Source organism: Coregonus clupeaformis, chromosome 7 (assembly GCF_020615455.1).
Source record: "Coregonus clupeaformis isolate EN_2021a chromosome 7, ASM2061545v1, whole genome shotgun sequence".
Taxonomy (NCBI): Eukaryota; Metazoa; Chordata; class Actinopteri; order Salmoniformes; family Salmonidae; genus Coregonus; species Coregonus clupeaformis.
In genome coordinates this window covers 71,421,131-71,447,789 of record NC_059198.1, presented here as the reverse complement: position 1 = coordinate 71,447,789, position 26,659 = coordinate 71,421,131, and the positions used below count along the sequence as shown (strand labels likewise).

Genomic DNA, 26,659 nt, shown 5'->3' with positions numbered 1-26,659 from the left:
TTTACCTGGATGACATTCTGATCTTCTCGAAGGAACCTTCCGACCACGTCCAGCATGTCCGGCAGGTTCTGCAGCGATTGTTGGAGAATCGCCTGTTCGTGAAGGCCGAGAAGTGCGAGTTTCACGCCCACACGACATCCTTTCTCGGGTACATCATCTCCAGGGGAGAGATTAGGATGGACCAGGAGAAGGTTAGAGCGGTTCTGGAATGGGCCCAGCCCGGTACGAGATTGCAGCTCCAGAGATTTTTGGGGTTTGCGAATTTCTACCGCAGATTCATCCGGGATTACAGCCGTGTGGCCGCTCCATTAACTGCCTTGACTTCCAGTATCAGGACCTTCAAGTGGAATCCGGAGGCGGATCGAGCGTTTCTGGATTTGAAGAGGCGATTCACCAACGCACCGATTCTCTCTCAACCGGACACGGCCCGTCAGTTCGTCGTTGAAGTGGACGCGTCTGATGTGGGAGTGGGCGCCATCCTGTCGCAGCGATGCTCCACGGACAGTAAACTCCATCCCTGCGCCTACTACTCTCGTCGCCTTTCGCCTGCGGAGAGGAATTACGATGTGGGTAACCGGGAGCTTCTCGCGGTGAAACTTGCCTTGGAGGAGTGGCGCCACTGGTTGGAGGGGGCGGAGCAACCGTTTATTGTCTGGACTGACCACAAGAATCTTGCTTACGTGCAATCGGCTAAACGTCTCAACTCCCGTCCAGGCCAGGTGGGCGTTGTTTTTCGGACGATTCAAGTTTGCCCTGACGTTCCGACCTGGATCTAAGAACGGCAAGGCGGACGCCTTGTCCCGGATGTTCTCCAAGACGGAGGAGAGTGGGTCCAAGACCGAGACAATTCTCCCCCGGAACTGCGTCGTGGGAGCAGTTATGTGGAAGATTGAGGAGGAGGTGCTGGCGGCCCTTCGGACTCAGCCCGGTCCCGGTAACGGTCCACCCGGTCGGTTGTTTGTGCCTGAGTCGGTTCGTCCTGCTGTCCTCAAATGGTCCCACGCCAGCAAGATGGCTTGTCACCCTGGCGTGGCTCGGACAATGGCGTTTCTTCGCAGACGTTTTTGGTGGCCTGCCATGGCCGAGGATACTCGGGGTTTTGTTGCTGCCTGTCCAGTGTGTGCGCAGAATAAGAGTACCAATCGGCCCAGCTCTGGACTACTTCACCCCCTTCCTATTCCCCGGCGTCCATGGTCGCATCTGGCCCTGGACTTCGTCACTGGGTTGCCCGCTTCTGAGGGGAACACGGTCGTTCTGACTATCGTGGACAGATTCAGCAAGTTCGCCCACTTTGTGCCAATTGCCAAGCTTCCCTCTGCCTCGGAGACGTCCGAGATCCTGGTTAGGGAGGTTTTCAGGGTCCACGGTTTGCCCAGTGATATCGTTTCCGACCGTGGCCCTCAGTTTACCTCTGCTGTCTGGAAGTCCTTCTGTTTGGCCATTGGAGCTACAGTCAGTCTCACATCTGGTTTTCACCCCCAATCCAATGGTCAGGCGGAGAGAGCCAACCAGAAGATGGAATCCACGCTACGCTGTCTGGTCTCTTCCAACCCCACCTCCTGGGTCTCTCAGTTGCCTTGGGTTGAGTATGCCCACAATACTCTCCCTACATCTGCCACTGGGATGTCTCCCTTCCAGTGCCTGTATGGCTACCAACCTCCCTTGTTCCCTTCTCAGGAGAAGGAGCTCTCAGTGCCTTCTGTTCAGGCCCATATTCGTCGTTGCCACCGGACCTGGCATCGGGCCAGAAAGGCACTCCTTAGAGTTTCGGACCGGTATCAGCTCCAGGCGAATCGTCGCCGGATCCCCGCTCCCACCTACACCATCGGAGATAGGGTCTGGTTGGCCACACGGGATCTTCCTTTACGGACTGAGTCTAGGAAGTTGTTACCGAAGTTCATTGGTCCGTTTGTGGTGGAGAAGGTGATCAATCCAGTGGCAGTTCGACTCAAACTACCGAGGACGCTCAGAGTCCATCCCACCTTTCATGTCTCCTGCCTCAAGCCTGTCTTCCTCAGTCCTCTGTTGCCTCCTCCGCCTCCTCCTCCTCCTCCTCGGATGATCGGAGGTGGTCCTGCCTACACGGTGCGTCGCATCATGGATTCCAGACGGCGGGGCCGGGGTTTCCAGTATCTCGTGGACTGGGAGGGGTATGGTCCTGAAGAGAGGAGTTGGATTCCGCGGCGACAGGTCCTAGATGCTGACCTCATCAGTGATTTCTACCGCCTCCATCCTGGCGCTCCGGGAGGTCCGCCCGGTGGCGTTCGTCGGAGGGGGGTACTGTAACGATCCCGGCAGTCTGAGTCGGGTCCTGTCTGGTGACTAGTTTTTCCTGTTCGTGATCTCCAGTTTCCCGAGGGTTCGGGGAACGCTCCGGGAAGCTCTCTTGTTTTCCGCACCTGCATCCCATCAGCAATCTGCACACCTGGTCCTGATCATCACCCTTCTTAGGCTCTGGCCAAACATCCAGTTCCTGCCGGATCGTTAGCCATGAACAGTAGGTTTATCAGAGTATCAGTCCTAGAGCTTCTAGCGTTAGTTTTGTTGTTTTGTACCTTGTTGGTTTATTGTTGACTTACCTCCGTTTTTGTTCCATCTCCAGTCACTCGTCCGGAACCCTCACCCTACCTCTGCCTGATGGTCGGCGGCTGCCGAGCCATCATTGGACCAACAACTGCACCCTCAACAACTCATCCACGCCGCCCGCTCTGTTCCCTGGATTATCCTGCACCGTTTTTGAATCTGTAATAAACCCTCACCTTCGTTCAACTCTCCTTGTCCTGGTCTGCTTCTGGGTTCTGTCTGAGGGAACCGTGACAAGTTGTGTGTGTGCAAATACATGAAGTTAATACATTAATCTATAACTTCATTCAAGCATACAGTACCAGTCAAAATTGCCAAGAGTGTGCAAAGCTGTCATCAAGGCAAAGGGTGGCTATTTGAAGAATCTCAATTATAAAATATATTTTGATTTGTTTAACACTTTTTTGGTTACTACATGTGTTATTTCATCGTTTTGATGTCTTCACTATTATTATACAATGTAAAAAATAGTAAAAAATAAAGAAAAACCCTTGAATGAGTAGGTGTGTCGAAACTTTTGACTGGTAGTGTACATTCTGGATAGCCATCAATATGATCATTGGAAAGAATAGTGACATTTTACCGAAAAAAACGCCGAAAGTACATTGTTACGTATGGATGGTCTCGTGAATCGAACCAACTACCCTAGCGTTATGCTCTATCAACTGAGCTACAAAGGAGCATAAATTAGAGTAAAGTTAGAAGAATCCCATGCCCACAGCACAGCAGACCTAGGCAAGGCAGCTGAGCTGAGGCAGTTCCTTTCATTGATTGATATGAGCCCTGGAGCCGGGGCAGCAGAGGATGGTTCATCAACTCAACATTGGCCCCTTTGTGAGCGCAGAGCGTCTGGGCGACCATGCTACTAAATGCAGTGTTGTTGTTTTTCATTATAACAGTTATATCTTATTATATCTCCGCTTACCAGATGTCTTTATGGATGACATGTTTGCTTCCCCAAGGCATTTAGGCTGCATCATTTGGGCCAGCAGGTGTAGGCTGTCATCGTTGATTTTGATGGTCAAACATACATTAGCCTATATAGTTCATTTGATATTTTTCGCTCACTGTATTTCCCGTTTTATAGTCTGGGATATTGCAGAATGGAAAGTTGCTTTGCTGGAGAACGATGACTTATATTTCCATCTTCTATATGAATAAATGTGTTGATGACGCTGTGTGAACAAAGACATTGTAATGGTTTGTCTGTGCAAGAATGAAAGAAAAGTTAACATTTTATGACAAAAAGATTTCCTAATATTTCTAGACATCACCATGATTCTAGTTGCCTAATTGGCTGACATCTCTGGAATTCAAATGAAATATTTTTAGGCAATAACACCGCACCCATGCATTAATAACGGTGTTATTATATTGTTCTCATATGTCACGGTTAACCCAGCCCTCTTCTGACCGGTAGGATTTTTCCTGTCTGCGCATGCCCAGTGTGAGCTGTGTGTGACCACCAGTTCTCCATCTCCTCAACTGTTCGGCCTGTATATGAGCGGATCACCGGAGAGAGCCGCATACGCTGATGTAGCGGACACAGAGGGTCTCATGGAGCTTGTCAAAGCGGCAGTGTTTTATTTGTCTTTTCGTTCACAATGCACTTTAGGATTTCAATAAGATGTATGTGTGTTTTGAGATAGTGACTTTTCTTCTCGCCTTCAACTTCTACGATTTGGTTCTTACTCAGGGTAAGTCTCCGGTTCGTTTTTCTTATTTCACGAAACATTACATACAGTAATTGATATGCCTGTATCTCTAAGTCAATTGTTGTGCCCTTAGGGTCTGTACATGATTCAAAACATGCAAGGTATACAATGATAAAGTTCGCTCAAGTGAGAACAAATCATTGTAGGCGACTCAAGTTTTCACTGCGCCGAGTTTTAACTTGTTGATTCACTTCCACGGTACGCATCCTGCAGTATGAGACCAATCAGCAGCCAGCAACCGTTGTAGGCTAGACTGTTTTATGAACAGACCAGATCATACTTTGTGTTTTCTAACGGTACTTTGTATTGGGACGGTTTAGGGGACATTTTTCTAGTGTTTTGGAGGGAATACAGTAGTGACTGCCCATATAGGTTTCCATTGTGAACATGATATCCGTAATTTTTCTCCACATTGTATCACGCTGGTTTCTTCCTCTCGTTTCTGACACATTGTATCACGCAAATGGGGAGGGTCCCTTTACCGGTGAAGGAACAGTTACCAGCCATAGCTTGTTGTGTAGACTATTATGTTCTGGTCATGACATTAAATAATTTAATACGTGTTATATTTGTTTCTCTTCGGTGTCTTAGAATATTCTGTTTATTAGGCTATAGTAGATGAATGCTCCTACAAGAGCACTAGCTAGATATTGTTGATGTAAAATCTCAACGTTTTACTTATTAGGTAATAACATGGTTAAACATTTGACACAACATGAAATGTAGCCTAAATCAAATCAAATTGTATTTGTCACATGCTTCGTAAACAACAGGTGTAGACTAACAGTGAAATGCTTAGGCTACTTAGGGGCCCTTTCCAACAATGCAGAGAGAAGAATATAATACATCATATAAATATAATAACACGAGGAATAAAACTGCATAGGCTACACAATGAGTAACGATAACTCGGCTCTATACACGGGGTACCAGTACCGAGTCCTATGATAATGATGAGCTGCTAATCCTTCACACCAGTCAATTAGCAAATACAGAGGTGTTTAGGCTACTTAGGCTACACTTTTATTGGTGTTAGTCAACTGCTCTTGACTTTGCTTTCTCATGCTAATGATTTGGCAATAGTGATTGTTTGTTGGCATTTGTCACACTGTTACAATTTGTTAACCAGTTGGCGCACCCCCGTTTCAATGTAACAACAATGTCTAAATGCAACATTGTAGGCCTACCCTTCTCATCAATAGTCATTTGGCTACATCATTCATTGGTACGGAATTCCTCAATCTTTACGGATGGAGTTAGGGTGGCAGCGGCAGCTATAAATTCGCATCTACCATGTGAGGACTTTGATGTTGTGAAAAGTGCTGTTTGTCCACATGCGCTCAGGATGTGGATTAGTTCGCTTAAATATCGCTCTAATCTGTCACACTGTGCATTGAACATGAAAGACGAGGCATTGCTTAGAACTTCAGTTAGGACCCACATTAGCCGGGTGGCATTATGAACTGAAGAGCATAACGTAACCTACACACATGGACCGTTTTGTGAAAAGTTCTACAATGGGAGTGATAGTGCAGGCCTCGCGCCTTGGGAACATCTGGGAAACAAATTTGGCCCCAATCCTGACCACTGCCGCAAGATAACGGTTTTCTCATTGTCCCACTCCCTCAGTTATTTCGTGTGAAAAATTCCATTAATGTTTTTCTCCCCACTTAGCTGAAACTACCTCTCACTTTCCTTTTTAGTTTATTTTCATGTATGGGCTATTCAGGCTAGTCATCCCTGTTTTAAGGGTATGCATCTGCAACCAATTTAACCTCTCCTCAAAGTAAGGCTGGTTTAGGAACATGAGGCAGAATAGAATGCATGGCAGTCTTTGCATCATCTGAAATGTGTGTCATTTCAAGCATGCATGTTTTTTTGCATCAAGCCCACAAATGTAGTTATTGTTTTGTTCTAAACAAATTAAAATAATAGGCAATGGGTATCATCATTTGAATGCAATGTTTTAAATATGTGATTATGTAGCCTACCAAAGCTATTAACTTGGTACGTGGTTATTGAACTGAAATAATGGTATTTATTTTGATCTGACTCCAATAATTGTTCATTTAGGAGAGTAAAGAGCATGTTTGCAAGAACATTGGTTGACATTTTATGTTTCAGATCTGAGACATAACTGAACAGTTTAAGTTATTAGATTAGGCTCTGTAAAACACATGTACTTATGTTGACACAACATTGAAGTTGTTACATTAAGGGCTACCATAAATGTAATGATTGCCAAATTATACCTGAATGTGACTGGGGAATACTACATAGGCATGGTTCCATTTCTGTGCCAACTTCAAATACCAATATCTGACATAGGATCAGTACAGGACTCACTTGAAAGTTACACACTATTAAACTCCATACCCATTTGTATAGCAAAAAGGCTGGTTTTGCATCTCATCAACAAAGGCCTATTCTTTATTTTATTTTACAAGTAGATTGGATTTTAAAGACTCTCTCATGCTCTTTGCCTAAAAGTGTGGTATTTCTTCAGAGGGAGGTGAGAACTTGGTTAATTTCAATATGTCCAAACTGTGATGCGTGGGATAGAAGGAGTCAGGCGCAGGAGAGTAATACGCATCCAAAGAGTTTATTCCGTCGATAAACAGTTGCGCAAGCATGCGACAACAAAACTCAGGCACAGGGGAAATATCTACCCTGGCAACAACAAGGTAAGGGTAGCTCAACCGAGCTACACACAGCTCACTACAAACAATCACCCACACAGACAAGGAAGCAGAGGGAACACTTATACAATGACTAATTGGGGATAAGGACCAGGTGTGTGTGATTAATTAGACAAGACAAGTGGAGTGATGATAAATGGATCGGCAGCAGCTAGTAAGCCGGTGACGATGAACGCCGAAACAAGGAGGGGAGGCAGCCTCGGCGGAAGCCGTGACAGTACCCCCCCCTTGACGCACGGCTCCAGCAGTGTGCCGACCCCGGCCTCGGGGACGGCCAGGAGGACGCGGAGCAGGGCGAGCCAGATGGCGACGGTGGAAATCCCGTAAAATGGAGGGATCGAGGATATCCCTCACCGGGACCCAGCATCGTTCCTCCGGACCGTACCCCTCCCACTCCACGAGGTACTGAAGGCCACCCACCTGACGCCTCGAATCCAGGATGGAACGGACCGAGTACGCCGGGGCCCCCTCGATGTCCAGAGGAGGTGGAAGGACCTCCCGCACCTCAGACTCCTGGCGAGGACCAGCTACCACCGGCCTGAGGAGAGACACATGAAACGAGGGGTTAACATGGTAATCAGGGGGAAGTAATAACCTACAGTGGGGAGAACAAGTATTTAATACACTGCTGATTTTGTAGGTTTTCCTACTTACAAAGCATGTAGAGGTCTGTAATTTTTATCATAGGTACACTTCAACTGTGAGAGACATAATCTAAAACAAAAATCCAGAAAATCACATTGTATGATTTTTAAGTAATTCATTTGCATTTTATTGCATGACATAAGTATTTGATACATCAGAAAAGCAGAACTTAATATTTGGTACAGAGATCATACGTTTCCTGTAGGTCTTGACCAGGTTTGCACACACTGCAGCAGGGATTTTGGCCCACTCCTCCATACAGACCTTCTCCAGATCCTTCAGGTTTCGGGGCTGTTGCTGGGCAATACGGACTTTCAGCTCCCTCCAAAGATTTTCTATTGGGTTCAGGTCTGGAGACTGGCTAGGCCACTCCAGGACCTTGAGATGCTTCTTACGGACCACTCCTTAGTTGCCCTGGCTGTGTGTTTCGGGTCGTTGTCATGCTGGAAGACCCAGCCACAACCCATCTTCAATGCTCTTACTGAGGGAAGGAGGTTGTTGGCCAAGATCTCGCGATACATGGCCCCATCCATCTTCCCCTCAATAAGGTGCAGTCATCCTGTCCCCTTTGCAGAAAAGCATCCCCAAAGAATGATGTTTCCACCTCCATGCTTCACGGTTGGGATGGTGTTCTTGGGGTTGTACTCATCCTTCTTCTTCCTCCAAACATGGCGAATGGAGTTTAGACCAAAAAGCTCTATTTTTGTCTCATCAGACCACATGACCTTCTCCCATTCCTCCTCTGGATCATCCAGATGGTCATTGGCAAACTTCAGATGGGCCTGGACATGCACTGGCTTGAGCAGGGGTCCTTGCGTGCGCTGCAGGATTTTAATCCATGACGGCGTAGTGTGTTACTAATGGTTTTCTTTGAGACTGTGGTCCCAGCTCTCTTCAGGTCATTGACCAGGTCCTGCCGTGTAGTTCTGGGCTGATCCCTCACCTTCCTCATGATCATTGATGCCCCACGAGGTGAGATCTTGCATGGAGCCCCAGACCGAGGGTGATTGACCGTCATCTTGAACTTCCATTTTCTAATAATTGCGCCAACAGTTGTTGCCTTCTCACCAAGCTGCTTGCCTATTGTCCTGTAGCCCATCCCAGCCTTGTGCAGGTCTACAATTTTATCCCTGATGTCCTTACGCAGCTCTCTGGTCTTGGCCATTGTGGAGAGGTTGGAGTCTGTTTGATTGAGTGTGTGCACAGGTGTCTTTTATACAGGTAACGAGTTTAAACAGGTGCAGTTAATACAGGTAATGAGTGGAGAACAGGAGGGCTTCTTAAAGAAAAACTAACAGGTCTGTGAGAGCCGGAATTCTTACTGGTTGGTAAGTGATCAAATACTTATGACATGCAATAAAATGCTAATTAATTACTTAAAAATCATACAATGTGATTTTCTGGATTTTTGTTTTAGATTCCGTCTCTCACAGTTGAAGTGTACCTATGATAAAAATTACAGACCTCTACATGCTTTGTAAGTAGGAAAACCTGCAAAATCGGCAGTGTATCAAATACTTGTTCTCCCCACTGTATATGTGACCTCGTTAACTCTCCTCAGGACTTTGAACGGCCCCACAAACAGCGGGCTCAGCTTCCGGCAGGGCAGGCGGAGGGGCAGATTCCGGGTTGAGAGCCAGACCCGATCACCCGGTACAAAGACGGGGGCCTCACTGCAGTGGCGGTCAGCGTTGGCCTTCTGACGACGCACGGCGCGTTGGAGGTGAATGTGGGCAGCATCCCACGTCTCCTCCGCGTACCGAAACCAGTCATCCACCGCAGGAGCCTCGGTGTGGCTCTGGTGCCACGGTGCCAGAACCGGTTGGTAACCTAGAACACACTGGAAAGGCGTTAGGTTAGTGGAGGAGTGGCGGAGAGAGTTCTGGGGTTATTCTGCCCATGGCAAGAACACCGACCACTCCCCCGGCCAGTCCTGGCAGTAGGACCGCAGGACCCTACCCACGTCCTGATTTACCCGTTTCACCTGCCCATTACTCTCGGGGTGGAACCCAGAGTTCAGGCTGACCGAGACCCCCAGACGTTCCATGAACGCCTTCCAGACCTTGGACATGAACTGGGGACCTCGGTCAGACACTATATCCTCTGGTACCCCGTAGTGCCGGAAGACGTGAGTAAACAGGGCCTCCGCAGTCTGCAGGGCCGTGGGGAGACCGGGCAAAGGAAGAAGGCGGCAGGACTTTGAGAAGCGGTCCACAACGACCAGGATGGTGGTGTTACCTTGGGAGAGGAGAAGATCAGTCAGAAAATCAATGCGTTGTGGAACTGGTAACGGTTGTAGCTTTCCCGCTAGGAGGTGCCTAGGTGCCTTATTCTGGGCGCACACCGAGCAGGAGGAGACGTACACCCTCACGTCCTTAGCCAAGGTAGGCCACCAGTACTTTCCGCTCAGGCAGCGCACTGTACGACCGATACCTTGGTGACCAGAGGAGGGTGACATTTGTGCCCAGAAGATCAGACTATCACGGATAAGAGCAGGCACGTACTGCAGCCCAGCTGGACACTGCGGTGGAGATGGATCTGTGCGTAATGCCTGCTCTATATCCGCGTCCATCGCCCATACTACCGGCGCCACAATGCGGGAGGCCGGGAGTATGGGGGTGTTGTCTCTGGGCCTCTCCTCTGTGTCATACAGCCGGGACAGTGTGTCTGCCTTCACGTTCTTCGTACCCGGAATGTATGACAATGTAAAATCAAACTGGGTGAAGAATAGGGCCCACCTGGCCTGGCGAGGATTCAGCCTCCTCGCTGCCCGGATGTACTCCAGGTTATGGTGGTCCGTCCAGACGAGGAAAGGGTGTTTCGCCCCTTCAAGCCAATGCCTCCACACGGTCAAAGCTCGGACAACAGCCAACAGCTCCCGATCACCAAGTCGTAGTTCTGCTCCGCCGGGCTGAGTTTCTTCAAGAAGAAGGCACAGGGGCGAAACTTGGGTGGCGTGCCCGAGCGTTGGGATAGGACAGCGCCCATCCCTACCTCGGACGCATCCTCCTCCACCACAAACAGTAGTGATGGATCGGGGTGGGCTAGTACCGGAGCTGAGGTGAACAGGCCCCGCAGTCTCCTGAAGGCCAGATCCGCCTCAGCAGACCAGCGGAGCCAGGACGGCCCACCCTTCAACAGGGATGTGATGGGAGCTGCGACCTTGCCAAAGCCCCGGATAAACCTTTGATAGTAGTTGGCAAAGCCAAGGAATCGCTGCACCTCATTAACCGTGGTTGGAGTCGGCCAATTACGCACGGCTGAAATGCGATCTCCCTCCATCTCCACCCCTGAGGTGGAAATGCGGTATCCAAGAAAGGAGATGGACTGCTGGAAAAACATACACTTCTCTGCCTTAGCATAAAGGTCATTCTCCAACAGTCGGGCCAGCACCTTGCGAACCAGGGACACATGCTCAGTGCGAGTAGCGGAATACACCAGGATGTCATCGATGTAGACCACTACACCGCGACCAAGCATGTCCCGAGGGAGCATTCATCAAACCATAGGGCATCACCAGGTATTCATAATGACCTGTGGTTGTGCTGAATGCTGTCTTCCACTCATCTCCCTCTCGGATACGCACCAGGTTGTACGCACTCCTGAGATCCAATTTGGTGAAAAGCGCGCCCCATGCATCGATTCAACCACTGAAGGAATGAGGGGGAGATGATAACTAAATCTGATTGTCTCCCTGTTCAGTGGTCGATAATCAATGCACGGGCGCAGACTTCCGTCCTTCTTCTTCACAAAGAAGAAACTTGAGGAGGCGGGTGAAGTGGAGGGACGTATATACCCCTAATGCAGGGACTCAGTGACATATGTCTCCATAGCCACCGTTTCCGCCTGTGACAGGGGGTATATATGACTCCTGGGAGGTACAGCGTCTACCCTGAGATTTATCACGCAATCCCCCGCCCGGTGAGGTGGTAACTTAGTCGCCTGCGTTTTAGAGAACGCTTGCGCCAGATCACGGTATTCGGGGGGAATGCGCACGGTGGAGGTGCTATCTGGACTTTCCACCGTGGTTGCACCAACTGAAACATCTAGACACCTACCCTGACACTCACACGACCACCCTGTGAGAGCTAATACCACAGGGAAAGCAGGAGATTCAATAATCGAAAAAATCACCTGCTCAAAATGATTCTCCTGGGTGATCATGGTGACTGGTATAGTGACTTCCATAACAAATCCGGACCCTAATGGTCGACTATCGAGTGCTCTGAGGGGACGTGGAATGGAGAGGGGAACCAATGAAATGCCTTGACGGCGTGCGAATGCCCTATCCATAAAGTTCTCAGCTGCGCCTGAATCGACTAGCGCCTTACACTGGGGAACTACCATGTGATCGGGAAAGTGGATAGGTAGGGTACAGTGCGCAACAGAGGGCTCTGAACAAGTGTGGGTGTTCGATACCTGGGGTGGTGCGTGAGTGCCCTGCCTGCCGCCTCCAGGCCCAAAAGAACGTTGACTACGACGTGTGGTGGATTGTCCCTTCGTGCCACCAGAGTGGCACTGTCGCTGTCCTCCTCCACTCTCTCGGCCGGTGGCTCCACCCACCTCCATCGGCTCGAGGTCCGAGTCTTCCGGGGTTGAAATGGACAGACCCCTACCAGGACGTCCTCTGGCTGCCAGCCAGCAGGTTGTCCAACCGAATGGCCATGTCCACCAGTTTATCGAAGGACAACATGATGTCCAGGCAGGCTAGCTCCCGTCGGATGTCCTCCCGCAGATGGCACCGGAAATGGTCGATCAGGGTCCGCTCGTTCCACCCGGACCCCGCTGCCAGCGTCCGGAACTCCAACGCGAAGTCCTGCGCGGTCCTCGTCCCCTGCCTCAGGTGGACCAGTCGCTCACCCGCCTCTCGACCCTCGGGTGGGTGGTCGAATACCGCCCGAAAGAGGCGAGCGAACTCCCTGTAGTCCTCCAACGCGGCTCCTCCTTCGTTCCACACCGCATTGGCCCACTCCAGGGCTTTCCCACAGAGGCAGGAAACGAGGACGGACACCTTCTCCCGCTTCGATGGTGCCGGCCTGATGCTGGTGAAGTAAATCTCCAATTGGAGGAGGAATCCCTGGCACAGCGCCGCTGTCCCCTCAAACGCCCGTGGTTGGGATATCTGGATCCCTCCTGGTGCTGGAGTGTAGGTGGCTGGATCCGGTTGGCCAGCTGGTCTCGACAGATCGGGTCTGCTCCTCTCCAGGCGTTGGACGACCTGAAGAACCCGATCCATCGCTTCCCCCAAGCTGGCCAGCATCGTGGAGTGCTCCTGGACCCGTGCCACTACTCCAGGCATGCGCTCTTCTCCCGCTGATTCCATAGCGGGTGGGTGATTCTGTGATGCGTGTGATAGAAGGAGTCAGGTGCAGGAGAGTAAAAGCATCCAAAGAGTTTATTCCGTCGATAAACAGTTGCGCAAGCATGCGACAACAAAACTCAGGCACATGGGAAATATCTACCCTGGCAACAACAAGGTAAGGGTAGCTCAACCGAGCTACACACAGCTCACTACAAACAATCACCCACACAGACAAGGAAGCAGAGGGAACACTAATTGGGGATAAGGACCAGGTGTGTGTGATTAATTAGACAAGACAAGTGGAGTGATGATAAATGAATCGGCAGCAGCTAGTAAGCTGGTGACGGCGAACGCCGAAACCTGCCCGAACAAGGAGGGGAGGCAGCCTCGGAGGAAGTCGTGACACAGACAAACACACACATACTCACACACACACACACACACACACCACTTCCCTCACTCCTCTTTCCCCTCTACCTGGACATATGCAGTTCATTATCTTTGTTCATACTCTAATTGTCCGCCCCCCCGCCCTCCCCATCCCTCCACCTCAGATGCATGTTCCCCAGTGTGTGTGGAGTCAGTGGTGGGATAGGCCGGCTCTGTGTCCCTTTTGATTTTCCTAATTGAATATGAAAAGAGGAGTGGACCAACTCCTTCCATCTGGAGGTTGGAGTACTATCAGGGTCTCAACATCTGTTGCTCCACACAGACTGATGGTGTTCAGGTGCTCCTCCAGGGGTTGGAAGAATGTACAGCGCCCTACGTGAGCTGCACACCTGGAGCGCACATGGACCTGCTGGTCACACTGGCTATCTTTACGTAACCACAACCACAGACACGTAGGTGTACTACCTCCATGTGATGGTAAAATAGTCCAAACCTTAGACACACTATGCATGATTATGTGCTATATGTAGATAATGTGGAGTCAGGCATGTACAGAAATGTTTTATATGATGTTGTTCGCAAATTATAGGTCAGGAGCACTTACTGTTGGGTCTTGGCTGAATTTTTTTGGGTTGTGGTGGGCCTTGTGGCTCAACACATTGATTGTGTTCGTTGAAATCCAGAATCTGGTTATATGACCCAAAAAGTTGGTCATCAATCATGGCCAAACATTAAGGAACCACCATGCTATGGCCATGTTTGGAGATAAATACTAAAAAGGCCTATTGTTTACTTTTTGAAGATTGTAATGTGCCAGCAGCAGTGTAATTGATAATTGCTTTATTGCTTGTTTGTTGCAATGAGGTTCCTAAATGGGAGTGTACTGGGGTTGATGGATTCAAACTGGACCCTGGTGTCGATCAATCATGCATCCAATTTTAGCTCTGAGGCTGCCCATCACCCTGTCTCTCTATTCCCTTTGGTTGTTTTATGAGTCCCTCAATCCTCACAGATGTCATTTAAAACAGCTGGAGGAAGATATTAGTGATGGCAAGAACTTTGTTTTAGATATCTAGCACTTCATCCATCATCATTTATCTCTTTAGAATATTGTGTGAAGAGTTTTTTTGAAGTATCTTCAATGGAGCAGACTTTTATAGATGCAAGAAACAATTTATGGCCTTTGATGTTTTCACGCCCCGAGTACATTCTCTTCTTTAGCTGGTTTCTTATGGATCTTGCATGATGGAGGGACACAGATTTTTGTCAAATAATTTGCCAGCACACTTCGTATTTTTATTTGATAGTTGTTTGTCCATTTGCCTTTCCAGTTACTCTGGGAAAGACACTTCAATGAGGGAATCAAAGAAACTCATTTGAGCATTAGTCAGTTGAATAAATACAAGGAGGTTATCTATCAACCATTGATGAAAGAGAGTTTGGCTTCCATGGATGAGGGGTTATAATAATATTCTCTATTCATTCACTTGTTCATTTGAATAATTTCTCACGAGTTTGCTGCTCCTGGTCATATAGCCTATTATACATACACTGAACAAAAATATAAACGCAACATGTAAAGTGTTGGTCCTATGTTTCATGAGCTGAAATTAAAGATCCACAAATTTTCCTTACGCACAAAACCTTATTTATCTTAAATTTTGTGCACAAATTTGTTTACATCCCAGTTAGTGAGCATTTATCCTTTGCCAAGATAATCCAGCCACCTGACAAGTGTGGCATAATAAGAAGCTGATTAAACAACATGATCATTACACCGGTGCACCTTGTGTTGGGGTCAATAAAAGGCCACACATTTTGTCACACAACACAATGCCACAGATGTCTCAAGTTTTGAGGGAGCACGCAATTGGCATGCTGACTGCAGGAATGTCCACCAGAGCTGTTGCCAGAGAATTGAATGTTAATTTCTCGACCATAAGCTGCCTTCAATGTCGTTTTAGAGAATTTGGCAGTACGTCCAACCGGCCTCACAACCGCAGACCACGTGTATGGCGTTGTGTGGGCGAGCGGTTTGCTGATGTCAACGTTGTGAACAGAGTGCCCCATGGTGAGGGTGGGGTTATGGTATTAGCAGGCATAAGCTACGGACAACGAATACAATTGCATTTTATCGATGGCAATTTGAGTGCACAGAAATACTGTGGCGAGATCCTGAGGCCCATTGTGAGGCCCATTTTTTAAAAGGTATCTGTGACCAACAAATGCATATCTGTATTCCCAGTCATGTGAAATCCAAAGATTAGGGCTTAATGAATTTATTTCTGTCACGATCGTTCATTAACGAGAAGGACCAAGGCGCAGCGTGGTAAGCGTACATACTTTATTTAACGTACTTAACGACAAAAACAACAAACAATACGTGAAGTCCTGAGGTTACAACAACACAAACCTATACGGATCAAGATCCCACAAATACTAGTGCAACACAGGCTGCCTAAGTATGGTCCCCAATCAGAGATAACGAGCTACAGCTGCCTCTGATTGGGAACCACCCTGGCCAACATAGATCTAAACGATCTAGAACGAAAACATAGAAAAACTAAACATAGAAAAATCCACACCCTGGCTCAACCTTTAAAAGTCCCCAGAGCCAGGGCGTGACAGTACCCCCCAAAGGCGCGGACTGCGACCGCGCCACACAAACACAAGAGGGTAGGGGCCGGGTGGGCATTCCGCCTGACCACCACTCTCTCTCCACCCCCCCGTTGCGCCCCTGATCTGGTCTGGCCCCGCTGGCCGGAGCTGGACTGGACACCGGTGGAGCGGATTGCTCTGGCTCCGGAGTGGAGCAGCTGACCGTGCCGGACTGGACACACGCACCACTGGCTTGGTGCGGGGAGCAGGAACGGGCCGGACCGGGCTGACGACGCGCACCACTGGCTTGGTGCGGGGAGCAGGAACGGGCCGGACCGGGCTGACGACGCGCACCACTGGCTTGGTGCGGGGAGCAGGAACGGGCCGGACCGGGCTGACGACGCGCACCACTGGCTTGGTGCGGGGAGCAGGAACGGGCCGGACCGGGCTGACGACGCGCACCACTGTCTTGGTGCGGGGAGCAGGAACAGGCTGGACCGGGCTGGCGACGCGCACCACAGGCTTGGTGCGAGGGACAGGAACAGGCCGGACCGGGCTGGCGACGCGCACCACTGGTTTGGTGCGAGGGGCAGGAACAGGCCGGACCGGGCTGGCGACGCGCACCACAGGCTTGGTGCGAGGACCAGGAACAGGCCGGACCGGGCTGGCGACGCGCACCACAGGTTTGGTGCGAGGGGCAGGAACAGGCCGGACCGGGCTGGCGACGCGCACCACTGGCTTGGTGCGTGGGACAGGAACAGGCCGGACCGGGCTGGCGACGCGCACCACAGGCTTGGTGCGAGGGACAGGAACAGGCCGGACCGGGCTGGCGACGCGCACCACTGTCTTGGTGCGAGGGGCAGGAACAGGCCGGACCGGGCTGGCGACGCGCACCACTGGCTTGGTGCGAGGGAAAGGAACAGGCCGGACTGGGCTGGCGACGCGCATCACTGGCTTGGTGCGGGGAGCAGGAACGGGCCGGACCGGGCTGTGGAGGCGGACTGGAGGTCTGGAGCGGAGAGCTGACACAACTCGTCCTGGCTGAATGCCTATTTCCACACAATATGTGTGAGGCATCAGCACAGGACGTACAGGGCTGTGCACTCGTACTGGCACTACAGCACGTGGCACTGGCGCAGGATATACGGGACCGAGGAGGGGTACTGGAGGCCACGAGCGTTGAGCCGGCACACCCCGTCCTGGCTGCATGCCCACCTTAGCACGACACGTGCGTGGTGCTAGCACAGGACGTACAGGACTGTGCCGGAACACTCGCGGCACAGTACGTGGCTCCGCCAACCACCCTTTTAGCCCCCCCCAAAAAAAATCTTGGGGCTGTCTCTCGGGCTTCCTCCCCGGCCGGTACCCTCTGCGTTGCCGCTGCTCCTCTCTGTAGCGCGCCTCCACAGTCTCAACATGATCATTACACCGGTGCACCTTGTGTTGGGGTCAATAAAAGGCCACACATTTTGTCACACAACACAATGCCACAGATGTCTCAAGTTTTGAGGGAGCACGCAATTGGCATGCTGACTGCAGGAATGTCCACCAGAGCTGTTGCCAGAGAATTGAATGTTAATTTCTCGACCATAAGCTGCCTTCAATGTCGTTTTAGAGAATTTGGCAGTACGTCCAACCGGCCTCACAACCGCAGACCACGTGTATGGCGTTGTGTGGGCGAGCGGTTTGCTGATGTCAACGTTGTGAACAGAGTGCCCCGTGGTGAGGGTGGGGTTATGGTATTAGCAGGCATAAGCTACGGACAACGAATACAATTGCATTTTATCGATGGCAATTTGAGTGCACAGAAATACTGTGGCGAGATCCTGAGGCCCATTGTGAGGTCCATTTTTTAAAAGGTATCTGTGACCAACAAATGCATATCTGTATTCCCAGTCATGTGAAATCCAAAGATTAGGGCTTAATGAATTTATTTCTGTCACGATCGTTCATTAACGAGAAGGACCAAGGCGCAGCGTGGTAAGCGTACATACTTTATTTAACGTACTTAACTGTCACGGTTCAGACAGACGACAAGAGGACCACAATTGCGTCACACCAGAAAGTTTATTTAAACTTAAGGGGAAAGGGATGTAGGGAGTGAGTGAAGGCTCCAGGGGTTATCCCGTCCGATGTGCTGGGTCTGTGCCTCCCCCCAGTGGCAGCGATGCGTCCGATGACGCCGGTGGTTGGTGGTCCAGAAGTCCTGGGGGGGGGGGGAGGAAACACAGACACAACGGGGCGGAATGAAACCAGGCAGCAGTACAGTTCAAGGGCAATCCAAAATACGTAGTAGCAAGGCAGAAGGCTGGTCAGAGTTACCGGGATTGAAGAGTAGTCAGGAGTCGTAATGGCAGAAGCAGGTCTGGATCTCCTGAGGCAGAAGAGTATCCAAAAACCAGGCAGGTCCGGGGTCACAAAACCAGGGTGAGCCAGAAGCGCGAGCAAACAGGTTCCGGGTGTGAGCTTTGCAGACGATCTGACAAAGGAGAGCTGAAAGACAGGGCTATAAATACTGGGAGAGGTTAGTGGGTAATGCAGCGCAGCTGGCAGAGTAATTAGAGCCGAGCAGAGCAGGGACAGGTGGAGCTAGTTAGGCTGAGTAGAGAGAGAGTGGTGAGCAGAGTGGAAACAACTTAAGGTGGTAACCCAGTGGAGTGAGAGGGCTCATGACAGAACCCCCCCCCCAAGGGACGGCCCCAGAAGTCCCAAGAGCAACACCACGCCGGGCGGGAGGAGGGGAGCCGGAGGAGGGCTAGAACTCCTCCGAATGGTCCGAGTGAACGTCCTCATCCTCGGAGGAAACCGGAGGGCCGTGGTCGGGAGATGGGACAGGTCCCGAGACCGGATCAGGCACAGGACAGGAAGCCGAGCGGGCAGGACGGTTAGAGACCCCTCTGGGGCGGCCCCTACGGATTGCAGGTTGATCAGGATGCCGTTGGTGGAAAGCGGTGATGAGAGTCCTATCCACAATCCGACTAGCTGGCACCCAGGTCCTTTCCTCAGGTCCATAGCCCTCCCAGTCAATGAGGTACTGGAGACCCCTACCCCTCCGTCTGGACCGAAGCAGGCGGCGGACGGTGTAAACCAGACCACCATCGACGAGCCGTGGAGGAGGAGGACAAGGCGCAGCAGGGACCAGCGGACTCCTGGGCACAGGCAGGGGCTGCAGCAATCCGGCTGGGGGCTGGCAGGACGACTTGTGTTGGTTGCAGATGGGGCAGGCTTGGACGAATTCCCGTACATCCTTCCTCAGAGAGGGCCACCAGAACCTCTGGGCGAGCAGGTTGTAAGTGCGGGTGGAGCCAGGGTGACAAGCTAGGCGGGAGTCATGTCCCCACTGAACGACCTGGGACCTCAGGTCTTCGGGGGACAAAAAGGCGGTCAGCTGGGCAAGTGCTGGGACCTGGCTGGTTACGGAGAGCCTCCAGCACCTGTTCCTCAACAGCCCAGGTCAGAGCTGCAACGATGCAGGGACTTGGCAGAATCGACACAGGGTCCTTGGAGGGGTCAGGAGCGGAGTTAGTAGGTACTGGCCGAGGGGGTAGTGCGGCGGCAAGCAGGCAGGTTCGGTGGCAGTCCTCTCCCCACTCCCTGATCACCCCGGTCACCCAGTCGAGCTGAGGGTTGTGCCGGGCGGAGCCATGGGTAACCCAGGATGAGGGGTTGGCCTGGAGAGGGGAGCAGGTGAAACTGGATAGTTTCTTGATGGTTTCCCGGACAGACCCATCGAGACCGGGGCCGTGACATGAGTGACCGATCCGAGTAAGTGTCCGTCCAGTGCCCGGGCAGGAATAGGAGGTGTCAAACGGAGGTTCTCCAGTCCCAGTTGGCGTGCCAGCTTGATGTCCATTATGTTGGCTTCGGCGCCAGAATCCACCAGAGCAGCCAGGGTGTGAGTTGAGTCAGGGAGGCGGAGGTGAACTTGCAGCAGGGGTTTGCGGTCGGAGGACTGGATGGTCATTGAACTCAACCGGACTCCCCCTATGCCCGGTGAGCTTCGGCCCTTTAAAGGGCAGGTTCCCACACGATGTCCATCACCTCCACAATAGAGGCAGAGGTTTGAGGTGAAGCGTCGCTGGCGCTCTGCAGGAGTGAGAGAGGCTCGCCCAATCTCCATAGGCTCAGACTGATCAAGCTGACCTGGGTGAGTGGCAGTAGATGACAGGAGCCCAGTCGGATCTCTCCGAATGCCGGTAGTAGGTGGACCTTGGCGCCCCCTCTCACGACGACGGGTCTGTATCCCTCTGTCGATCCTGACAGTCAGTGCGATGGCTTCATCAAGAGTGGAAGGCAGTTCATGGGAGACCAACTCGTCCTTGATATAGTCAGCCAAACTATGGAAGAACGCGTCCACCAACGATGGTGTGTTCCAAGAACTTCGTCTAGCCAGGGTTCGGAAGTCGATGGAATGGTCTGCGACTGTACGTCTGCCTTGTCGAATACTGAACAGTTCACGAGACGCCTCTGCGGTGGGGGAATCCAGGTCAAACACCTTCAGCATCTCCTCAGCAAACAGGTCGAAGGTTGCACATGCGGGGTTTGACGTTCGAACTCTGCTGTTCCCCAGAGTCGAGCTCGGCCCGTCAGGTGAGTGATGGCATACCCAACTCTAGCCCCCTCCGTGGCGAAGGTCCTTGGCTGCAAGGAGAACTGAAGTCGGCAGCTAGTCAGGAATGGCCGGACCTGGGTTGAATCGCCGTTGAACCGCTCGGGGTTTCCAATCTTGGGTTCGGAGCAGCGGCTGCAATGACCGGGGCAGGTAACTCGGGGGCAGGGCTGGTGGGCAGACTGGCTGGGGTCAGGTTGGTGAGGAGTTGAATGATCATGGCGAGTTGTTGTTGCTGCTGCTGGGACTGCTGCTGGTGCTGCTGGACCTGCTGATGCTGTTGGTGGCCGACCTGAAGCAGAGAGGAGATGACGCCGCTCATGCGGCCTAGCTCTCTCTCAATGTGTTCCAGGCGTAGCATGGCGGTGGGTTGCTCAGGCTCTTCGGTTTCCATGTCGGGGGAAGTGTGCGCTGGGTCCATGATGGTCAGATCGTACTGTCACGGTTCATACAGACGACAAGAGGACCACAATTGCGTCACACCAGAAAGTTTATTTAAACTTAAGGGGAAAGGGATGTAGGGAGTGAGTGAAGGCTCCAGGGGTTATCCCGTCCGATGTGCTGGGTCTGTGCCTCCCCCCAGTGGCAGCGATGCGTCCGATGACGCCGGTGGTTGGTGGTCCAGAAGTCCTGGGGGGGGGAGGAAACACAGACACAACGGGGCGGAATGAAACCAGGCAGCAGTACAGTTCAAGGGCAATCCAAAATACGTAGTAGCAAGGCAGAAGGCTGGTCAGAGTTACCGGGATTGAAGAGTAGTCAGGAGTCGTAATGGCAGAAGCAGGTCTGGATCTCCTGAGGCAGAAGAGTATCCAAAAACCAGGCAGGTCCGGGGTCACAAAACCAGGGTGAGCCAGAAGCGCGAGCAAACAGGTTCCGGGTGTGAGCTTTGCAGACGATCTGACAAAGGAGAGCTGAAAGACAGGGCTATAAATACTGGGAGAGGTTAGTGGGTAATGCAGCGCAGCTGGCAGAGTAATTAGAGCCGAGCAGAGCAGGGACAGGTGGAGCTAGTTAGGCTGAGTAGAGAGAGAGTGGTGAGCAGAGTGGAAACAACTTAAGGTGGTAACCCAGTGGAGTGAGAGGGCTCATGACACTTAACGACAAAAACAACAAACGATACGTGAAGTCCTGAGGTTACAACAACACAAACCTATACGGATCAAGATCCCACAAATACTAGTGCAACACAGGCTGCCTAAGTATGGTCCCCAATCAGAGACAACGAGCTACAGCTGCCTCTGATTGGGAACCACCCTGGCCAACATAGATCTAAACAATCTAGAACGAAAACATAGAAAAACTAAACATAGAAAAATCCACACCCTGGCTCAACCTTTAAGAGTCCCCAGAGCCAGGGCGTGACAATTTCAATTGACTGATTTCTTTATGTGAACTGTAACTCAGTAAAATCGTTGAAATTGTGGCATGTTACGTTTATATTTTTGTTTAGTATACATATATTTTCATATAGTGCTACATACATTATGTTTTCATATGTGCAGACATATATTTTCATGTAGTGCATACATATATTTTCATATAGTGCATGCATATACTGAGTGTATCAAACATTAGGAACACCTTCCTAATATTTCATATACAGATGTATTCCAATATATTGGCAGCCTTGCACTTTACAATGGAGTGCAATGGAGTTCTGTTTCCCCTTCTCAAAACGGGTTAATGGCGATTTTTACCCTGGTGGCACCTGCAACTTACCACAAGTAGGATAAATTACACTTGCAGAGAATCACTTGCCACCAACTTAATGAATTAGAACTTTGAATAATTTAGTCCAGGCCATGTTTTGACTTTGAAGTGAAAAATCTAAATTTCAGTTTAGATTATAATTTTTTGGGTCCTGAGCATTTGTAAATCAAACAAATACACATGTTAACACCAACGTTTTTTTCAATTTAAACTTATTTTAAAATAAATAGTGACTTGTGCATGGGTGCCAATATATTTGACTACATCTGTAGTACAAAGGCCTACATATCTTTTTAGTGAATCAGGACACAGAAATAATTTTGGTGTGAGGAAACGTTGGTGCCTCTAGTTTCTCCCCCATCTCTTCACAACACACTGATCCATTAATGCCTCCCTGCTTATGTCAGATCACAATTTATTAATGCACAGGAAGTCACCTTTGACCCAGAGGCATTAAACTCTCGCCTAAAGGGTTCAGGCTGCCAGAGAGGAATGCAGGAGCAGCCCAAACATCAGACAAGAATCCATGACTATTCACCATTGTGTTTGTGTGTGTTTATAGCCCCGATGGTGAGAGGAGGACATCCTAGGACAATAATAGGATAGAATATGAGATTAGAAAGTTCATTTTTGTCTGTTTGCTATATTATTGACATTTTTGGCTCTGAAATTGAGAAGTTTGATATTGTTTGAGTTGTTTGGAGAGAAATGACACAGAGCGAAAGACGAGGCAACCTCCACAAGAGCGTCCGCACAGGAAGCGGACTGGCAGGAAACGCGGAGCAGTTTTTTTGGGGCCCCGCACATTGACATTCCACACTTCATCAGCGGCTATACGCTTCAGCCAGGGCTAGCGCTGCTGCTATTTCCAGCTTTGTTTGTCATAGCATAAATATGACAAACAACCCCTCTCTCTCCTTTGAAGCCCGCCGTGTGTTTTGTGGCGAAATACGGGAAACGGCTTTCGTCGGACCGTAGGACGGCAGCGAGCAGAAAATACAGCCGTCCCGGGCCGGCCCGCATAAACACACTCTCTAACAGCAGGTAGTCTAGCGATTAAGAGCATTGTGCCAGTAACCAAAAGGTCGCTGGTTTGAATCCCTGAGCTGACTAGGTGAGAAATCTGTCGATGTGCCTTTGAGCAAGGCACTTAACCCTAATTGCTCCTTTAAGTCGCTCTGGATAAGTGTGTGCTAAATGACTAAAATGTAAAATGTCTAACTGTTAAAGCCTGAAGCTGCTTTGTCAAATCTCAGAGCCTGTATTCGCAGCATCTCAGAGTTGGAGTGCTGATCTAGGATCAGGTCCCCGATGCCTCATTCATTGTTATCTAAAAGGCAAAACTGACGTTGATCAGCACTCCTACTCTGAAATGCTTTGTGAATACGGGACCAGATATACAGTAAGCTAAGCAGAGAAAACAGCTGAATGAAGCAGCTGAACCAACCAAGGCCTCGGCCAGCCCACTAGATAAAGACAGACACAACACAACACTGGCCTGTCTCTGTCAGTGGCTGATGCCAAGACTGCAGGATCAAACCGATCTGTGGTGTGGACAGAGATATTTACTCCAACCACACAGGGCCACACAGCTACTGAACTCACACACACAGTTACTACAGAGGCTTGGGTGAGCACCATAGACATATAACACAGGGTTTGGCAAACACCGTTTCAGATGTTGACACCTAAAGACAAGAATGTCAATTGGATTGTTATTGTCATGGAGCTTTTGGAAGATAGTTTGCTGAACTCTAGCTACAGCCCTGGGCGAGGTTAGTTAATGTAGCTGTAGCCAGTCATAATAACTTAAAGATGGCCGTCCCACATTGCATGTCTATCAGCGTTTTATTTGACATATTTTACATTTCAGACAAATGTGGTGCAATACTGTTAAAAATGACTCAGCGGTTTGTAACTTTCTCAGTGGGACCTGATACTTACTGAACTATTGTAATGGCAGTTTCCCTCCTTACCCTCTCTGTCCTCTCTTCTTTCCTTCCATGCCTTTGTTATTAGCCGCCAGTCTGTGCATTTTATAGTTGGAATGTCAGGCTGCATCTGCTATGAGTGCTAAGTGCTGTGATCTTTCAGGCCAGTCATACGGTACATGTCCCTTTTTATATGCGTAGCGAGGCAGGAAATGGGATGGGTATGTCTTGGCAGATGTCTCTGTCCCGCCGATGAAAGCGGCGCGTCTGACATGATTGATTCCCGCTCTCGAGTCATGAGGAGAAGTAAGGGGCATCACACTGGGAGAAGAAGAGGCTGCTTTTGAGGTGTGAAGTGTGTGTCCCTCATGAACGTGCGTGCACACACTGACAGATGGGGTTGTAGGAGATACTGCACACACTTGCTCTCTCACTGTATTTATTTAATAATAAATTAATAATAATATGCCATTTAGCAGACGCTTTTATCCAAAGCGACTTACAGTCATGCGTGCATACATTTTTGTGTATGGGTGGTCCCGGGGATCGAACCCACTACCTTGGCGTTACAAGCGCCGTGCTCTACCAGCTGAGCTACAGAGGACCACATTTATCTCTCTCTCACACACTCACACACACACACACACACACACACACACACACACACACACACACACACACACACACACACACACACACACACACACACACACACACACACACACACACACACACACACACACACACACACACACACACACACACACACACACACACACACACACACACACACACACACACACACACACACACACACACACACACACACACACACACACACACACACACACACACACACACACACACACACACACACACACACACACACACACACACACACACACACACACACACACACACACACACACACACACACACACACACACACACACACACACACACACACACACACACACACACACACACACACACACACACACACACACACACACACACACACACACACACACACACACACACACACACACACACACACACACACACACACACACACACACACACACACACACACACACACACACACACACACACACACACACACACACACACACACACACACACACACACACACACACACACACACACACACACACACACACACACACACACACACACACACACACACACTGCCTGCATGGCCAGTAGTATGTTTCTCAGTCCCAGTGACCTGTTGAGTTCCAGTGTAAGGGTTCACTCATTCCTCAGGCCTTTACAGCAAACGGGACCCCCTAGCCCCCCTAAACCTGCCACAACATAGAGTGATGTGCCTGTCACCCACCCACCCCAGATGACTACCCCTTAAAAGCCCTTTCAACAGTCACCACCTCCATTGTGTTTGTGTAACCCTTCGATGAGGGACCATGTGTGTTCCCTCTGTCCCCTTGACAGTATGGATGGATTACCCACCACACCAGGCCCCATACCGACTCATCCCTTATCTCCTGGAGTTGAAGATAACTGTGTGTGTTGTGACTTCCCTCATGCTGTGCTCTCCTCTCCCCCATACAGTGCAGACAGACCAGACTCATTCTCTCAGAGCTGACTACATACATACATACATTGAGGTAGCTTAGTGGTTAAGAGCGTTGTGCCAGTCACCGAAAGGTCGCTGGTTCTAATCCCCGAGCTGACTAGGTGAAAAATCTATCGATGTGCCCTTGAGCAAGGCGCTTAACCCTAATTGCTCCTGTAAGTCGCTCTGGATAATAATAATAATAATAATAATAATAAATACCCAACTGGCTGTTCTGGCTGAGGAAACACTCTGACACCAATACAGTGACTGGAAAGTGTTGGGAAAACATGCTCTACTCTACTATTCTCTACTGTCCTTTTCGGTCTTGTCCTGTCCTGTTACTGTACATTATGTACTGTCTGTCTGTCTCTAGGCCTACTATGCTCATTAGCAGCTCCTGGGGCCTCTGACTCCCAGCTCTGTGTATTGCTGATGAGCTCTCCCCCACTCCGCACAGCCAGAGCCTGTCATTGTCTATTAAAGGACTCGCAGCGGGGCTCGACGTGCCTCACTGGCCAATTCATTCCTCCTCCGACCTCCATACATTGTACAACCTCATCGCACCATGCCCCCGTCCACTGCTGGCCCATTCATCCCAGTAGAAACATAAAGATAACAATGTCAACAACAAAAAAAGATAATGCACGAACAGTGCACAACTAGTGCCGTTGCCATGGCTTTTATCAACTGCCTGCCCTTGGCAACAAGTCATTTGTTTGGCCTCTCTCTACGGGGCGAGGAGTGAAAAGGGGGGCAGGCAAACAGCCGTAAGGACACAGGCGGAGGAGGAGGGCTGGAGGCTGAATGGTCCACTGGCCGCGCCAATTGTGTCATTAAAATGGCAGCTCGTTAAGAGAGGGGAGCGCAGACTGGCGGT

The 26,659-nt window shown here is 50.3% G+C and overlaps 1 protein-coding gene across 1 annotated transcript in view; it reads left to right on the top strand.

Moving 5' to 3' along the window:
- The first annotated feature begins 4,069 nt into the window (after positions 1–4,069).
- Positions 4,070–26,659, top strand: part of LOC121569134 (reversion-inducing cysteine-rich protein with Kazal motifs-like) — a 74,992-nt gene continuing 52,402 nt past the window's right edge. Inside the window, exon 1 of the mRNA XM_041879797.2 lies at positions 4,070–4,280. Within this exon, the coding sequence (XP_041735731.2) occupies positions 4,211–4,280 (70 nt within the window). The 5' untranslated portion in view covers positions 4,070–4,210. The remainder of the gene's footprint in view (positions 4,281–26,659) is intronic.